The sequence below is a fragment of the Ilyonectria robusta genome (genome assembly GCF_021365365.1).
Source record: "Ilyonectria robusta strain PMI_751 chromosome Unknown BGZ61scaffold_30, whole genome shotgun sequence".
NCBI lineage: Eukaryota > Fungi > Ascomycota > Sordariomycetes > Hypocreales > Nectriaceae > Ilyonectria > Ilyonectria robusta.
This window is the reverse complement of record NW_025764464.1, coordinates 189,855-207,128: the sequence shown is the minus strand read 5'-3', so window position 1 is coordinate 207,128 and position 17,274 is coordinate 189,855. Positions and strand designations below refer to the sequence as shown.

At 50.6% G+C, this 17,274-nt stretch overlaps 9 protein-coding genes across 9 annotated transcripts; 5 read left to right on the top strand and 4 right to left on the bottom strand.

Annotated features, from left to right (window-relative positions):
• Nucleotides 1-683: 683 nt before the first annotated feature.
• Nucleotides 684-1,682, top strand: BGZ61DRAFT_366528 (heterokaryon incompatibility protein-domain-containing protein; the record flags this gene model as incomplete). The annotated part of the gene is made up of 1 exon (XM_046241692.1): nt 684-1,682. A coding segment is annotated over one exon (999 nt), but the record flags the coding sequence as incomplete, so codon positions are not given.
• A 962-nt stretch (nt 1,683-2,644) lies between these two features.
• Nucleotides 2,645-3,629, top strand: BGZ61DRAFT_366567 (metalloprotease; the record flags this gene model as incomplete). Its single annotated transcript, XM_046241698.1, has 2 exons — nt 2,645-3,462; nt 3,557-3,629. 2 exons carry the CDS (start codon nt 2,645-2,647, stop codon nt 3,627-3,629), a joined length of 891 nt encoding a protein of 296 aa, XP_046097279.1.
• A 271-nt stretch (nt 3,630-3,900) lies between these two features.
• Nucleotides 3,901-5,804, bottom strand: BGZ61DRAFT_462190 (uncharacterized protein). Its single transcript, XM_046247252.1, has 2 exons — nt 5,632-5,804; nt 3,901-5,567 (listed from the first exon to the last, which is right to left on the bottom strand). Exons 1-2 carry the CDS (start codon nt 5,724-5,726, stop codon nt 3,968-3,970), a joined length of 1,695 nt encoding a protein of 564 aa, XP_046097278.1. The 5' UTR covers nt 5,727-5,804; the 3' UTR covers nt 3,901-3,967.
• Nucleotides 5,805-6,264: 460 nt separating this feature from the next.
• Nucleotides 6,265-8,198, top strand: BGZ61DRAFT_366427 (beta-lactamase/transpeptidase-like protein; the record flags this gene model as incomplete). The annotated part of the gene is made up of 4 exons (XM_046241681.1): nt 6,265-6,781; nt 6,835-6,969; nt 7,057-7,327; nt 7,388-8,198. 4 exons carry the CDS (start codon nt 6,265-6,267, stop codon nt 8,196-8,198), a joined length of 1,734 nt encoding a protein of 577 aa, XP_046097277.1.
• A 413-nt stretch (nt 8,199-8,611) lies between these two features.
• On the top strand, nt 8,612-10,222 carry BGZ61DRAFT_538712 (beta-lactamase/transpeptidase-like protein; the record flags this gene model as incomplete). The annotated part of the gene is made up of 1 exon (XM_046254686.1): nt 8,612-10,222. The coding sequence occupies one exon, from the start codon at nt 8,612-8,614 to the stop codon at nt 10,220-10,222; it is 1,611 nt and encodes a 536-aa protein (XP_046097276.1).
• A 213-nt stretch (nt 10,223-10,435) lies between these two features.
• Nucleotides 10,436-11,196, bottom strand: BGZ61DRAFT_484443 (uncharacterized protein; the record flags this gene model as incomplete). Its single annotated transcript, XM_046249613.1, has 4 exons — nt 10,436-10,441; nt 10,533-11,079; nt 11,133-11,142; nt 11,190-11,196. 4 exons carry the CDS (start codon nt 11,194-11,196, stop codon nt 10,436-10,438), a joined length of 570 nt encoding a protein of 189 aa, XP_046097275.1.
• An 855-nt stretch (nt 11,197-12,051) lies between these two features.
• Nucleotides 12,052-13,946, top strand: BGZ61DRAFT_509917 (beta-lactamase/transpeptidase-like protein; the record flags this gene model as incomplete). Its single annotated transcript, XM_046252031.1, has 2 exons — nt 12,052-12,113; nt 12,321-13,946. The coding sequence occupies 2 exons, from the start codon at nt 12,052-12,054 to the stop codon at nt 13,939-13,941; spliced, it is 1,683 nt and encodes a 560-aa protein (XP_046097274.1). The 3' UTR covers nt 13,942-13,946.
• A 161-nt stretch (nt 13,947-14,107) lies between these two features.
• Nucleotides 14,108-16,045, bottom strand: BGZ61DRAFT_401434 (Reticulon-domain-containing protein). The gene is made up of 6 exons (XM_046243056.1): nt 15,835-16,045; nt 15,684-15,776; nt 15,588-15,619; nt 15,415-15,532; nt 15,154-15,350; nt 14,108-15,092 (listed from the first exon to the last, which is right to left on the bottom strand). Exons 1-6 carry the CDS (start codon nt 15,902-15,904, stop codon nt 14,529-14,531), a joined length of 1,074 nt encoding a protein of 357 aa, XP_046097273.1. The 5' UTR covers nt 15,905-16,045; the 3' UTR covers nt 14,108-14,528.
• Nucleotides 16,046-16,596: 551 nt separating this feature from the next.
• On the bottom strand, nt 16,597-17,202 carry BGZ61DRAFT_484440 (uncharacterized protein; the record flags this gene model as incomplete). Its single annotated transcript, XM_046249612.1, has 1 exon — nt 16,597-17,202. The coding sequence occupies one exon, from the start codon at nt 17,200-17,202 to the stop codon at nt 16,597-16,599; it is 606 nt and encodes a 201-aa protein (XP_046097272.1).
• Nucleotides 17,203-17,274: the final 72 nt, after the last annotated feature.

Here is a 17,274-nt window from a genome sequence, read left to right as displayed (position 1 = left end):
TCGTCTCCTCTGTAAATGTGCCCCATGATCTACATGGGTCATTTCCAAAGGCCGAAGTGAACTTGAACCATGACCAGTCTGTAGCCGAGTAACTACCTATTATTTTGTAGCAGATGCTTCCATCGCTAGAGTACTTCTGCTGTCCATTGTTGTATACGTCCCTTTTATTCGTAACTTACCTAGATGTATGGCCAGAACCCGGTATCTCCGGGGTTGTAATGATAGGATGCGGGGTAAGCCTAGAGCACCGCAAGTTCGAGTCGTTGCCGGTGGCTTGGATCTTCGAGTGAGAATTAAATATCTCTTCCTTGAGTATAATTTCCGATTTGTCAAACGTGAAGGTACACTTGGCGTAAATATTGTGCCGCAGAAAGTCCAGCTATGCAAACGATTCGTGTGGTTGGAGGCCTATGCGTGGATTGAGTGCATTCAACCTTGCGATTCTGCCTCGGCGCCCTAGGCAGCCTTGCAGTTCGATTTACTACATAACCAACGCTCTTCGCTGCAGTTTTCCGATCGTCCAATCCAGTTCAAATATCGCATGCACTCACCACCTCGCTCCTCTCGATCCCGGGCGACCTGATCAAACGAGCTCATTCAGGTTGCAGGCAAAAACCATGGAAGGCTCTATTTGCGACACAAATGGCGAGCGGAAGGCCGAAATCGAAGCTGTCAAGTCTTGGATGGCGACATGCGTGTCACAACACGACACATCTGGATGCAATACTCGCCGATCCAACACGCTCCCGGGTCGACTCATCGAGATCGATGCTACCAGTGGAAGAGCACGCCTCGTCAACGTAGCATCGTTGCACAGCCTCCCGGAGTTTGTAGCTCTGAGCTACTGTTGGGGATTGACCGGGAACCTCCAAACACTCAAAGCCACATTATCCCGGATGAAGGAGAGCATTCCTACCGACGCGTTGCCTCTTACCATCAAACAGACCTTTGAGATTGTGGAAGCTCTTGGCTTCCGCTATCTCTGGGTCGATGCGTTGTGCATTGTCCAAGACGACGATGTAGACTGGCGACGCGAGGCCAGAAAGATGGGCGCCATTTACTCCAATGCCAGTCTCGTCATTGCTGCAATGGCATCGCGAAGTACTCAAGAAGGTCTTCATACCAAAGCACACGACTCGTCACCGTCGGACGACATGTTTCACACCGTGATGCGGGCATGCAGAACGATGCCCCGCAAGCAGTGGGAGGAATTCATCCAAAAGGAGCTGCCACTGTTATGCCGGGGATGGGGTTTTCAAGAACGTCTGCTCGCCCGCCGCATCGTCCACTTTACTCCCGCCGAGTTAGTGTGGGAATGTAAGGGGAATATCTCCTGCCAATGTGGGAAAATGACAAATTTCATGGGTTCTGGCAGGACGATGAATAACATGAACGCGGCGTTTTGGCTCACTGTTGACCATCCATCTCAGGAGCGCGTCCGGCCCATGTGGCGAGAATGCGTCAAAACCTTTTCTCGACGTTCGCTCACTGTGCCAAGCGATAGAGCATTCGCTATCACGGGTGTCGCCGAGCTCCTTCGTGGATCAAGCTGCGCTGACTTGTACATATCTGGGCTTTGGAAGGATGCCTTGCCGTATGACCTCCTCTGGCGCTGCGACCAATCAACTACGCTTTGTGCGCGGAAGTATAGGAAGCCGTCGTGGTCGTGGGTTTCGGTTGATTGCGGAATAAATTGGCCGACTGCCAGGGACACAGGCGCGCTGTCCATCTCTACGGAGAGCTACTTTGAGAGCGGACTTGAGGATGTTGACTGCACGCATGTCGATACAACGAAGACAATCGGGGATTATAATCCGATATCCGCCGGTCAAATCCATCTTACAACGCGGATGATCGAAGTTAGGATTATTCATCAAGTCAACGTGGATGATGAAATGTCGCCGTTTCGAACCGATTGGAGCATTGAAGGACAATGCGGCCGAACATTACCATTCTACCCAGATATTCAACTTTCAGACGAAGACTGGGGAGTTTCTGTAGATTGTAAAGAGGAAAATACCGACAACAGAGTCTTCCACTACCTAGAAATCGTGGCCGCTACGGCGAAGTCGGCGGGTTGGCAAGCTGGATTGATCGTTCGAAAGCACAAGGCCGGAGATGAGGACGAAATATATGAACGGATCGGAGTAGCTGCTGAGATGTCTCGGCTTGGTCACAGTTCTGAAGCCATCTTCGTTTCTGACGTGCCGAGTCGGAAAGTAGTTTTGATCTGAGTCCAGTAGCTCCGTCGGCGAAGGACCGTTGGCGGCGGTGGAGATAGATTTAGGATCCGCATCAATCCCTGCTTGTATCTAACGTTCGTTCATGTGGAAAAGGGAAAGGATAGTCGAGAACAGAGTTTGAAGGTGGTGACTGGGGTCGGAAACAACACTTCAAATAGGCTCGCAAACCCGCCGGTGGAGCACCGGCCAAGATGCCAAGTTGCCAAGGTGGTATTCCGAGATTAAAATAGCTACGACGCTAACAATACGAGGAAGGTGAATGAGCGAACGGACTGATCTCGTATTGCTAACAGGGGACACTGATAAGTACAATTAGAAGACGGTTTGCACCCTTCTCGCCCTTGTGCATGATTCCCAACTGTCTTCATTCCATACACATAAGCGACAGGACAACCTTCAACATGATCTTTAGTCTGGCTTTATTGGCCCTAGCTGGAGCTGGAGCCGATGCTAAACAAGCAGCACCCCGAGGCCGCGGATGTCTCGTTTCCGATGAGGGTCTCGTACAAGACGCAACCCGCCGTTCCAATCTTCATAAGTCTATCCGCCGCCAGGACCTTCCCAGCAACATCACTGTAGATGTGAACTTCCACATCGCCAGCACCGAGGAAGACGAGAATCTCATCACCGACAAGATCGTCGACGCGCAGTGGAAGGTCCTACACGAGTCATTCGCCAAGTACAGCGTCAACCTCGTGCTGAACTCGACCGAGCGCGTCGTAGACAACCTCACGGGCCACTCGTTCCTCATTTACGAAGGCGCGGATAAGGGTTGGGTGTACCACGAAGAAGAAGAAAAGGAATACTTTAAAAGTACACGCAAGGGCGGCTACGATGCCTTGAACCTGTACTTCTTCAGCAAGTATTCGCCAGGTGCTACGGGATACTGCAACTGGCCCACAACCATCGGGGAAGGCGACAACGACACCTTTGGCTTGGACTCATGCCAGCTCAGCGCCATGACGATGCCGGGAATCACAGCTGAGCAAGGAGCATTCGAGGAGTGGAACCTGGGCCATCTTGCTGTCCACGAGGCTGGGCACTGGTTTGGTCTGAACCACACTTTTGCTGGGGGTTGCTCGGCGACAGGTGACTTTGTCGCCGACACGCCTGCGCAGAGAACTGAGATTTACGGATGTCCCATTGGGTCGGATAGCTGTCCGGATAGCCCAGGCGTGGATCCCATTCATAACTTCATGGGCTACACGGATGATAACTGGTATGTCTCTTTCTTCTCGTGATTCTCAGTTGCAGACCAGTGAAGCTGGACCTACCTATATCGGGTTGGACAGAGCTAACTACTCTTTTTATAGCACTAACCAGTTTACTCCTGGTCAACAGGATCGTTTGTTTGAGACATTCTTTAGCTATAGACGAAAGTTGTAGAGATACAACGCTCGGAGTGATATAATGTGAATTCCTTTTCCACAGCAATGGACAAGGGTATTTCACCCTATAGGTACTTTATGGCATTGCGTCATTAGTTAAATATTACATACTATATAGCTTCTCTAGGATAAAGTGATGTTTTCTTACGATAGTATATCAAGATTGAGGATTCTTTAGCTTTTCTTCGCATTATATCCTCAGCGGCGTCAGGTTACAGTCTAGCCATAGGAATCAGTATCTCCAAGAAAGTCCAGCATTCGTAAAGCTTGCGTTGTCTATTAACCAGCACGGTCTAAGATATAAACTACACTGGGCACTTCGCTATTATGGCACTATTACCATTTGATGACGCTCTGCTGCCCGCGTTCCCCTTGTATCCAGTCTTGCCACGTCCGCAATGATATAGTTGCCTTCCTTCTCCCAGTCACGGAGACGGTCATGCTGAAAATACGATGCAAAGGCTGCATCGGAACATCGCCACTCATCTGCATCGATTCCGGGGCCAGTGTTCCCTCTGAAACCTTTCTCAACTGATCCTGATATGCCACCATCTCCTCCCTCTCCATAATAGCCTCGGCTATCCTCGCCGTGAGCAGAGTATCCCAAAGACCTACCATTTGGGGACGCTTGAGCAGTTGCACTGCACGTCGTCGTGATTCTCGGGTAAACCCAGAGTGCGCAACAACAAATAGTGGGTTGGAGGTCGCAGGACTCGGCACGAAAGACTTGTCGTTTCCCGTCTTTGGAAGGTCGAGGATTTCCTCGGCAAGGTCGACAATTCGCACACCAATTGCTGGCAAAGCTGCGATTCTCTTCGCCATGTCAGGTTCATCTGGATCTTTTAAGATGATGAAACGGTTGGTTTCGTGATATAGCTTTAGGGTGAGGAGGGCTTTCTTCAACGGATAATCTGTGCTATCGTTCCATGCTTCAGCAGTCGTCTGTTCTGCCTCCAAAGAACGAATTGTCTTTGAGATTTCTCTGAAGCACCTCGTCTCTAGCCCTTGTTCCGAGGCGATAGACTCCAGCGATCTAGCATCACCTCTGCCGAGGAGGAGGTCCTTGATTTCTTCGGAATGTTTCTGCATAAAAAAACAGAGGCCATTCAACAGCGACTCAGCAGCCCGAGTAGCCCTTGTCAGGTTCTCGACTGTCAAGTACGGCGACTTAGATGGTGCCGTGTAATAGCGCCACGCGGTGAAGCCATCGTGGTGCGATATCAACGTGGGAAGATCCGAGATGCCGCCTCGACTTAGCGCTTGCTCTGTAATTTGGAAGCCGGTGAGGATAGAGCTGATTGAAGATAACGATACCGGGGCCATGCTTGACGGCGAGCGTGGTAAGTGAGGACCGAGTCCCTTGACGTGGCGGCTTCTTTCTTCGAGCAGGATTTCCTCAAGAAGCTTGTGGCCAGCTCGGAGATGCATGCGAGCCTGGTCTGGAAGTCCCTCGAGATGGCATACACATGTAAAGATGGTGCTGATGACGAGCGCCCTCCATTTATCAGTGTAGCTTGGAGCAGTCAAATATCGAATAGAGGCACTGAACTGCTGCATAGCGAACAAGTTTTTGACGTATTGCGACGGTCCTGGAGTCACGTAACTCTCATGGATGGATCCAAAGCTCACGATGGCGTGCCATATAGCGGGGTCGGATTGGCATATCCTGGGAACTTCGAACCGCCAGAAGTCGGCGTCGAACGTGGTGGCGATAGTAGGAGCCGTGACATCCATGAAGAATCGGTAGCTTCGGATCTCGTTGAGGTTCTTTGCGGGGAGGATGAGCTTGGCGTCGGCAGCTGGGCGGTAGAGATGCAAGCTTGTCGTGACTCCCTTGGGCGGCTCGGAGGGTACCGCATAGCCGTCACACTTGCGCCCAGTTGAGACACAGCGGTTGCAGGCAGGTTTCTCTTCATCACAGCGCACTTTTCGAATTCTGAACTCCAGCAATTAGCATGGGTTGACCTGTGGCTCGCTTGAGACCGGCGCAGGGAACATACTTGCAGGTGGCGCATCCCGTCTTGACCTTCTTGTGAGCGCGTCTCTTGCGTGCTGCCACGGGCTTCGCGCCGAGCTCTGCCTTTTCACCGATCATGAATGACAACTTGTGACTGGATTTGCCAGAGTCAGATGATGCTGAAGTCGCTTCGACGTCTAGACACAAGGATATGTCTCCAGAGCCAAGTCTTCGGTGAGATTTGCCCCCGCTTTATGGCGCAGTTGTTGTACGACCCGGCCAATCATCTGGCGTCTTTGGTCTTGGTTGAAGCTGATTGGCTCCCCAGATCTTGGTTAGCTTGATTGAAGCCTCAACATGGCGATCCATTGAAATCCTCTCGGATCTTGGCGTAAGATGACGAGGAGATTTACGCCGCTATTTCAATCTTGCGGCCTTTCTAGATTGCAGTTTTCCGATCCTACCAATCACAACGATCTCTATGTCGTTGATTCCTCCGATTCGCTACCATAGCTGCCAAGACTTCAACAAGGCACCGGCAAGTCTGACATGGCATGTGGTTTGCTGGTCTATAAAGCCCGACCGTAGTCGCCCTCAGACATGAACAAACTTGCAACAACTCATTCGACACTCAGCTGCTACAATTATCTTACTCCCGCTCTCTTCTTGTTGCAATATGCATATTTCCAGTCCCCTACTGGTGCTGCTGACTCTCGCCAGAAGCGCACTCAGCCAAACCACCCCAACATGCCCCCTTCTCGGACCCGTCTTCCCGCCTGTTCGCAAGAACCTCGGCGACTCTAGAGCCATCAAAGATGCAGTTGTTCAGCTGACTGGCCTGATGGATGAAGTCGTGGAGGCTGGCACAAATACGACCTTCTACGTGCAAGCCTTTTCAGGAACAGACAAACTCTTCCACTACAAATACGTTCCGGAATCCACGAAAAAGTCTTTGACATCTGGCTCCTTGAACGAAAACACGGTATTCCGCATTGGAAGTGTCTCAAAGCTCCTCACTGTTTACACCCTTCTTGCTGAAGTTGGCATCAAACGGTTGAATGACCCTGTCACCCAGTGGGTTCCCGAGCTGGCCAAGGCTGTCAAGCATCGAAGAGATCCTGTTCAAGGCACTCAATGGGATGAAGTGACCATTGGTCAACTGGGAAGTCACATGTCCGGTATTGGGCGAAACTGTATGTCATCATAAGATGGTTGATTCGGGGAACCTTGGCTAATATTCTTCAAGTTGGATTTGGAGACTTTTCCGTACAGCTGAAAGACTTAGGGCTCAGTCCCGAATCTTTCGGTTTGCCCTCCCTTAAAAAGCAAGACACCCCTGCATGCGATGCTGCATTTGGCAAAAGAGCCTGTACTCGCAAAGGTCAGTAATTTAAATGATACTTCCATTTACGCCATCTCATCTCACATCCAAGCCACCCTGTATTCCAGTACTAATCTACCGTTCTAGAGTTTTTCAAGGGCATCACCTCCAAGATAGCTCTCCCGGTGACTTCAACCTCAAACACTCCAATCTACTCCAACATGGCATATCAGATCTTGGCATATGCTCTGGAGGCGATGACCAACAAGACGTTTGAAGAGTCGTTCAATTCAGCACTTCTCGGCCCTCTTGGGCTCAATAACACAACGCTAGAAGCTCCCAAAGATGACAGCAACGCCGTGATTCCCGGAAACAAGACCATCTCGTGGTGGGATCGTACAATGGCTGATGCTAGTCCGTAGGTGTCACCTTTCTATGATTCTATTTACCTGTCGTATTTTCTAACTGTTTTGTTCAGCTACGGCGGCATGTTCTCGACTCCCTCAGATCTCACGGCTATCGCGCAATCCATTCTTAGCTCCTCTATTCTGCCCGACCACGTCACCCGAGCGTGGCTTAAGCCTGTGTCGCACACCGCAGAACTCCAAGCGTCCGTGGGTATGCCGTGGGAGATTCGGCGTCTGCTACTTCCCATCTCCCCCAAGTCGAACCAAACCCGTGTCGTTGATCTTTACACCAAAAACGGCATGTTGGGATCCTACAGCTCCATGCTTGCTCTTTCACCGGACCACGATTTTGGTTTCGTCATCTCGCTCGCGGGTGATATCGCGGGGGCGGACCTGTTATCCCTTGTACCCAGCCTCATCACTCAGACAATGATTCCTGCCCTTGAAGAAGCCTCACGAGAGACGGCAAAGGCTAGGTTCGCCGGTAAATACGAGAACTCCCATGGCAAAATCGTGGTCGGAGTCGACGATACTCTGAGCGGTCTGGTAGTTCAGAACTGGACAAGAGGTGCCGTCGACATGCTGCAGACATTTAGGGACGTTTTCAACATGGGATATGCTGGGCTGAGGCTCTATCCCGCGGGTATTGAGAACAATGGAACCATCAGATTCAGGGGGGTGTATGAGAACAGGGCAGTCGAGCCTGTATCAACCGACCTTGATCCTTGGACTGACCTTTGTATGTCGTGGGGTGGTGTTGATGCGGTCAAGTATGGGGACATTGGCATCGACGACTTCGAGTTCAAGTTGGATAACAGCGGCCATGCGACTGGTATCACGCCAAGGGTGTGGAGAGAAACCCTTGACAAGGTCAAGAAGTAGTTGACTTGCTGATTACTGTTGGTGTTCAGCGAATATGTGTATATTAGTCTTTTTCTTCTCCGAGTCACGGAATCTTTCTCATCCTTACTTCTGTTGATGGGCGTGTCATAGCCGTCTTTGCTCGGCGTCTTGATTCACCCCTAAATTTTTAAGTCAATCACCAGGATGCGTGATCCATATCAGAATATAAAATGTCACGCCCCCTTAGCTAGCTACTTAGAGTTCCATGTCAACATATCAATAAGCTCTCTTTCCAACCACTTCGTCCTTCCCCGCCTCCTCTCTTCAACCTCTTCTCCACAACTTCTGCCTCGTCTACATTAAAGCGACTAGTTATTGATCGACTTGACATCTTTATATCTGCTACCAAGACCCGAAAGACCAAAGCGACAAACCCACTTCCCTGCTCCATGATGGAAACGACAATCGCCAAGCTCCGCCTCAACTGCGGATGGCCATATGAAGACGTCCTCCACATGGCCAAGTTCACGATTCATCACGTCTGTCGCGAGTCTGGAACTCCAGGCCTTGCAATAGGGATCTTCAACCGGGACGGCAAAGTGCTCAACAGCTACTACAGCTTCCGTGACGTTAGAAAGCAGTTACGTCCAGACATCGACACCGTCTTCAACCTCGGGCCCATGAGCACAGGCTTCACTACTCTGGCCGTCGCTTGTCTCGTTTCCGATGGCAAACTTGACTGGGATGATCGTGTCGACAAGTTTCTCGTAGAATTGCGTGACACTGAAAATGGCAAATTCACTATTCGAGAGTTGCTGAGCCACAGCACAGGATTATGCACGTCAGAAGCCCTATTTCTTGGGTCCGACAATCGGCTTCTCCTCAAGAAGACTCAGGGCACTGATGTTTTTGCCCATCTCAGCCCCAGCCATCCTCCCCAGAAGTTCATCTACAACCATGTCGGCTACCATGTTGTGGGATGTGTCATCGAGCAATTGTCGTCGATGAGTTACGGCGACTTTCTGGCGAAGCGCATCTTCGAGCCGTTGAATATGAAGCGCACATTCACGACACTTCCTCCAGCGTCGGACCAGAATGTTGCACAAGCCTACGTTACGTATCACGACCGGGGGCTTTGCCAGGTTCCACCGCCTAGCCTCTGCAGTGATACGGCCATTTTCGCCTCGGGCTGTGTCCGAAGTTGTTTGCGTGATCTCATGACATTCTACAGTGCGTTGCTGCGCAACTTCATCGATCTCATGCCCAACTCTATCTTTAGAGACCTCAACACCATCTCCATCCATATCCGGACGATATTCGAACCAACCATGCCTTTCCGGGACCCCACGTCGCTTCGAGAACAGTCCTACGGTATGGGATGGGCGAGAACCCAGTTGCCCAACCAAATGAGCCTGTTCAGCAGCAATTACGACTTACTGGATGCCTATCAAACCATTGGCGATTCGAGCGACGCGCCATTGGTTTTTCACCAAGGCGGCAGTAGCTCCGGTTGCTCATCTACGGTATACCTGATGCCCGAGCTGAATAGTGGCATTGTTGTGCTCAGAAATGCCCTGGGCCACTGCGATGCGACCGACTTGACCGCACAGGCACTGACCGAGGCATTTCTATGCGGAAGCATCAGGACTCCTTTTGACCAGTACACCATGGCAGCAGCTTCGAGGCAACGCTCCGCCATGGAACGCGTGCAGGAAATGCTAGACAAAGAGAAGAAGCCCAGCGCCCCTCCCACCAACCTTGAACGGTACACGGGCACTTTTTGGAACAAGACGCGCCAATTTCGCATCGTCGTGGCACTCTGCACACAGGGCGACAAAAGGGAACTAAACATGTCGTTGCAAGGCCGACAAGACGAGAAATATACGCTCCGCCATTGTCACGAGGACTTTTTTGTCTTCAATGAGACCTTTGACCAAGTCGTCAACCGTGGCCAGCGGTGTAGGCCGTATTGGTTTTACAAGATTGGGTTTCTATCCCAAGCCGCGCTTTGCTGGAGAATGGACGAGGAGGAGGAACAGGGACAGATCTTCAAAAAAGATTGACTGATATCCCATGAATCGGAAATACCTTTGACAGTCGCCACACTATCGTTCTTCGCTCTTGTGCTTCATTACTAATCTAACTTCTGTCTGCTCCCTCAAGATGAGCAAGTTGCCGGCACAAGGTCAAAAAATCACAGTTTTATCCACAATTCAAGCATTTATTACCCAATACTGCCACGATGACCAAATATCAAGCTTTTTAGCTTGGAAAAGTTAAACCTGTATGAACATATAAGCTGCTTTAGTCGGCTCAAGAAGCTGAGCCCTGATTCTTTCCCTCCTTCACACATCATCTTCTCATCAATCTCACAATCGAAGTCATCATGCCAACAACAAGAACTGTGGTCAGCCCGCCCGACCCTACGAGTCCCGCTGCATTGCAGTATGCCACCGATCGAACGACCACCAATTCGATTCTGCTGAGTCGACAAAGAAACCTGATATCAGTGCCGGAGCGAGTCCAGTACTTCAAAGACCCGGCTGAAGCTGAGGCCCGACTGGCCTTGCTCAGCAACATCGATCGGATCTTGTGCTTCATTACCGATTTTAATACGACAAGGTTATCGAATTCTTCGTTTGCCCAATGATCATCGACAGGCCTTTGCTGATTGGGTAAACTGTTTTTGGTGCAAATAGCTCTCCTCTCCAATTTCGGGACCTTTCTCATGTTGTGCCAGTTGGTTCTTTGCCAAATCCAGTACCATAAAGTCGTCGCCAGCTCCGCCTTGGTGTTTTCCAGTGGATCATTTTGAATCTCGTGTGCTTCTCCAAACGCTTGACTAGCCTGGTTCAACGCACCATCCGCCAAATGTTGTGTCGTGGCAAAATCAAAAGGTCCAGTCACCGTGCTCTTGGATCTTCATGTTTTCCAAGGTGCACATGCATGAGAAAGAATGATCACATTACGTACATGATCAGGTCTTCGAGGGCAAACAATCGCTCTACTATTTGGAGTGACGGGACTCACCAGGCATATCCGGAGTACTACTGTCGTAGATCTACATTAGCAGGACCTCTTTATTGGTCTGTCTGTTCAGGTAGAACCACTTGTGCGCCTTGCTGAACCCGACGTGATACATCTCGGTTGCATTGTGTGCGAAAATTGGGTCAACGGCATGGCATTCCTCTTGTGACACCGTAGATGCGTCACATACCGCAATGGGCTATGCAGTCACACGCTCCGTGAGCGGCTTCTAGACTCTGTGAGTGGCCTCTGTAATTGGCGCAAGTCAGGGTATCAGATTGGTAATTGAAAAAGCTCACGTCACCAGCTGGATGCGGCGCGGTTTAATGCTCAATAAACCATGCTGCTTCAAAGTCATCTCAATCTGCCATTGACAGTTGTCTGGCGTGTGATCTGTAGAAGATGAGAGTTTAGTGTGCTGAGGCTGTGAATAAAACATGTACCGTTATATGTCGACATAACGTATTATGTAGATGTTGCCTACCAATATGCGCGGCGTCTGACTGTTGGAAATATACGGCTTCTCTCGAGAATGGATTTCGAGAGGTTCAAACTATGAGACATCAGTTGGACAGTTCATTCTACTACCAGGAAGTAGCTCCATGCTGTGTCGGGTTATGAACTTTGATGATGAAAAATGAAGTAAAATATAATTTGAAGACAAGGCCATGCCTTGCATTTAACTACTAATCTACTTGTTACCAGTACTTACTGCATCGCTGGCTAGGTATCTAATTGATGTGGAAAAAAATGCGAACATGCGCGTTTCCATTAGAAAAGGAAACAACGAGGGTGAGAACTTACAGCAACTAGACTTCCCCTAGAGTGTGTTACGATAGACGAAGTGCCGAGCCTGACCACTTCGATGTGCGTTCAAACGAGGCGGAAAGTCAATCACGTGACAGTGCGACATGAAAGGAGAGGGAGGTGAATCTCTGCAACTCTTGTGGCCTCAGGAGCACATATCTACTAGATAGGTAGAGACCAGACGAGACCAGCAGCTTCTCGTTTCCACCAGCAAACCAACTACGGATCTCCTTCAAGCTCCTCGGAAGTGTGTGTATTCGCATCATGGTTTCAACCCAGACGTCCATCCACCAGGCGCGAGAGAGGTGAGTTGCAAATCCTCATCAGGCAGCGCACATCTAATCTTCAGCAAAGATTGCAAGCTCTTTTGCCCACCATCACTCGCCTTCGCGAAGCAACAGGCGCTGCATCTGTCTCGTTCGGAGTCATTCACAATGGTCAGGTCGTGCTCCAGGCCGCTGATGGATGGCGTGACGCCGTCAAGAAAGCCCCCGCCGACGTCGACACGGCCTATGTCATCGGATCAACCATGAAAGCCATGATGGCGTCGTGCTGTGGGATGCTGGTCCATGAAGGGAAGATGTCCTGGAACGACAAGCTGTCAGATCACCTCCCGTTCCATACGCTTTCGGACCCCGTGGTTGGACACCGCGCAACCGTCCACGACGCTCTGTCTCATACCACTGGTCTGGCACAACTGGACCTCTCGTGGTACGGCGCCTCGGGCAAGAGTCTCGTGGATCCTCGGGATCTCCTACATGTCGTCGCCCATTTACCTGTAGCCGCCGAGTTCCATTGTGAGTGGAGTTACTGCAACTACATGTATGTTATCATGGCACGCATCATCGACAAGGTAGGCGGGTGCAAGGATTGGGCGTCGTTTCTGACCCAACGCCTACTCGAACCGTTGGAGATGCGTCGAATCAGGCTGTCCCGCCATGAATTCACCGACGACAACGTTGCAGAGCCACACTACGTCAAGGATGACGGAACCCCTGGTGCGCTTCCGAGACCGGACCTCTCCCCCGATACTTTGATGGGCCCTGCCGGTTGCCTGTGGTCCACCGTGCCCGACATGCTGAAGTGGGTGCAAGCAGTACTCACGAGCATCGATATCCGCCGTGCTGCCCAGGGTGACGCTGAGACCGCTGGCGTACTCAAAGAGATGGGGACAATCACAGCCCATCAGACCCAGCTCGCTCACCATGGTCTGTCTGAAAACACCTACGGATACAGTTGGGCACGTCTGTCTATGCCCCCCCCCCCCCCCCCCCCCATGTATGGGTTCATGTCAACGAATGGCGCCAATGAACGTCCAATCCTCGGTCAAGATTCCCCGCGCCGCCTAATGCTCTACCACGGTGGTCAAGTGACGGGCTACCTGACAACGTTATGCATCTTCCCAGAGACACAGTCGGCAATCATTGTCTTGAGCAACTCGCAGGCTCTAGGTGATGCTTCAGACTGGACAGCGCGGGCAATAATGCAGGAGTTGTTCCAGCTTCGCCCTGCACTTGACTTGGACGGCATGGCTGAAGCGAAGGCCAAGGAATCCCTCGGAATCTATCGTCGTCTTGCAGATGACTACCGGAACCACAGCAGCCCCGAACGGTCTACGGCAAATCTAACTGACAAGTTCGGATTGTACCGCAATAAAGGCTTAAAGCTGTATCTCGAAATCCGCCCGACTAGTCGCAAAGACAAAGCTGGTGAGTTTCTGCTTAATGGCATGCAAACCCAGTTGCATTATCTGGAGCATTTTGGGGAGTCGACGTTCGGGTTTCTGCCAGGATCGCGAGAAGAGCAAGAAAGCGGGTGTATGGTCGATTATGTTATCTATGAACAGTTTCTTCTCACCTTCAAGCCTGATAAGGATGGGAGATTCCGTAGCTTGGAGTGGGTCATGCAGCCTGGGTTAGAAGCCATTATCTTTATGCGAGATCGTTAAGGCAGAATTGGTAGTTTGAAGCTATTAAAGTACTGATATATCTCATTAAACTGGACTTTCTGCTTGTGAGAGGTATAGATGACATAAAGAATAGGTTTGCGGAGCCATGCCAATAATTAGTCACCGTTACCATTGAGCTTGTGGAATTCCACCTATGTCGTGAATGGGCTTTAGCAATACATATCTCCAACTTGTCTAAACCTGGATGTGATCCATCTAATGAGGCGTTGATCTTCAAGTTTGGCCATGATAAGTCTTACCCCGAAATAATTCGGCGATGAACGAGACGGAAATGCTACAGTGCTAGCTAGAATACAAATGAAGCTATGTCATCTCGCCCGTTCATGCCTGACTGAAAGATGATCCATACATGCTGCCATTTGATAATAAGTGAGTAACCTTTTATTATTAATTCAATACTTCTCGTTTCATTTTTGTAACCTTTTTGTTGAACTGATACACCCGCAGCATCCACCTGACGCACTGGTCACTCCGCCCTAAACTAGTATTCATGGCAACATTCATAGCCACTATGTCTCCTACCACCTAATGATTGAAACCACGCGGAAATGGAGCTCGTCTTGTCATCACGTGAGAATCATGGGATTCTGCAGAGGATCCGAGGCAGGATGGCGGTAGTGAGTTGTGTCGACAATTCCGGCTGGGTCCATATCCTTCATGCTTTCAGCTGTGTCACCAGTATTCGAGAATTCGGACATGTTCCCTGCGAGACCAGTTTCGAATTTGTTGCCGTCGAGACTTCTGGGTTGGGAGGACAGGTCGGCGCCAGTTTGCCTGGCACGTTGAGTTGACTCGTCGGGGCTCCTAGTATGGGTGTATAGGTCGGCATCGGTTTGCCTTCCGTTTTGAGTCGAACCGTCAATGCGTCGCTTCATGTCGATACCTGTTTGTTGCGCCTTGGAAGCCAGATCCACGGCCTGGGTCTTGCCATCTTGGGCAAGTGAATTTCCCTTCTCAGCAGCCGCGCTCGCCAGCTCTCCAGCACGCACTGTTGTGTTATGTGCTGCTTCACGAGCCCGAGGCGAAGTGAAAAGGGGTGCCATATAGACCGAGGTTAGGCCCAGCACAGCCAACCCAAAGGGAGGTACGATCTTGATTAGCCAATACAGCGAAGTAAGGCCGATAAAGGCCTGCACGTCCGTTAGTTAAATGCCGAATTATGGGCGATGAATATCCCGAGATACAACTTACAGCAAATGTTTGATCAAGATTTTCAGCGAAGATGAGTTTCTGGGCTTTGACTACAGCGTATTGGAGAAAGTCATGGATGTCTTGGAGGGTGGCGTTGAGGGTTGACTCTTGGACTTTGTAATATTCCGCGGGTCGGAGACGAGTGAGAAAGGTATTGGGGCCGAAACATCGACCGGCGAACTCCGTGAGAGAAATCACTAACAAATCACAGTCAACATGCGCTCAGCTTCAATGGCCTACTGCAGGCTTGGTATTACATACCTCCAAGGCTTGTCGCTACAGCCTTTAGGGCCAATCGTGTAAGAGGTACGTAATGTGCTGCGCACAAGATGCTCATAGCGAGGGCGTACGAGCCGAGGGTGCGACCGGGGTCCTCCCACTAGACGCAATGAGCAATCAGGTCTGTAATCAATGGGACTGAATGAGGGACCTACGCTGATGTACTTATAAAGGCTGTCTTGGTTGGCTGTGACACGCAAGTCAGCGCGGTGCTCTGGCTGCTCCTTGATTTTGCTTTGCATGATTCATACCAATGATTTTGCTCAATGGCCCCATGTCTTCTTGTTGGTCATGGTTCTCAGGTGGTGGCTTTTCGGGCAGCGACTGTTGAATTGCTGGAGCGACTAAAATATAAAAGTATGAATATTGATTGGCATTGGTGGCCGATCCCCGAAGACTTACCTGATTCGAAATGCTGAGCACCGTCGGCCTGCACGGCCTGGACTGGCATAACGTAGGCCGGTCCGCTCATGATTGTTGATTGTGGGAGGATGCCGATACGAGATGGTTTGACGAGCGTTGGTTCTTGATGTTGAGGAGGTGAAATGAGCTACATATGTGCTAGCATTTGTTCCTTTATTCAATCTACAGCGGTGTGATTTGTTTGTTGCACTGTAAGTGTAGTGCGTCATGTTATATTTGTTGTGGAAACTATGACATCAACGAGCGGTCATTATTATGCATTCGTCATTCCGGATCAACAACTCCACGAACGCCCACCTTGCGCCACTGTGGCACTGCCCCTCTTTTGATGATGAATTTCGTGGCCGCATTGCCGGTCAAGACGCTTGGCTTGGCCCCTTGTGCACTCTCTCGCAGTTGAGTTTTAGAAAGCCTGCTTTTCTCCGGATTATCCATTGCTGAACTTCCCATGCTTCTATGCCAAGCGTGGCTGCTTGCCTCGTATTTCGGATCCATGTACATGCCTGTCACCCCAGGGTTTGGCTTCGTAATTAGCCTGGGCGCTAAATATCTCGATGATCCGAGTCAATTGAATCGATACGGTTTTAGCTGCGCCCTGTTATTTAATATTTGTCAAAGGAATTTGCTCTAATCCCACCTTCTATCGCTAGATCCCTGTGGCTTGATGCGATACCGCATGCGAGCCTCGGCTGGTAATCTGTGCGAGGTGGGGAATCGTCAGATTCATCTCCCTCAAGAACCCTAGAATAAACAACATAAGAGGAGTGCCGTGAGTAAAACATCCATCCAGGCTCGGTTCGTTGGTGCGTTTGACTCGATAGATGCGTCTTGATAAGGATCCCCAAAGGAGTAGTGCAGATGGATCTGTTCTCCATCGTCGTCCGGGAACAAGCTCTGGTCGACCGTCCCGCTCTTTACATCGCCAGTGCACCAGAAGGCATAGCGAGTTTTATAATCGTCCCCCATCTCAATGCACTTTGACTCGCCATTTTTACCATCATAGTCTTCGTCCAGTGATGACACTGTCATCGGCTCTCCAGCGCAGCCGCTGTCCAGCCACCTCGCAAGCTTGGCTTCCGTGCCGTTTGGACATAGCGCGTTTCTGTAGATCTTGAGCCGGTGCCAAGGAGCCACTTCAACGCAGATATCGGGTTCTGGGCGTTGGAATATGAACTTTGGGGAGCCGGCCATGCCCAGCTCGGCGATGAAGCAGGCCCAGTCGGAGACGGAAGCTGAAGTAGGCCCAGGTTTCTGAGGTTTCTCGACAACCAGGGGAGGTTGTGGGAGACCGATGGGAATCATGTCCTTCGCACTGCTGATGGATGCGTCATCGTCACAGCGAAACATGATTGACCACTAGCCATCGGGCGGCTTCAACGACGCAGACAAGCCCCAAATAGACTTGGATAGACAATGGCC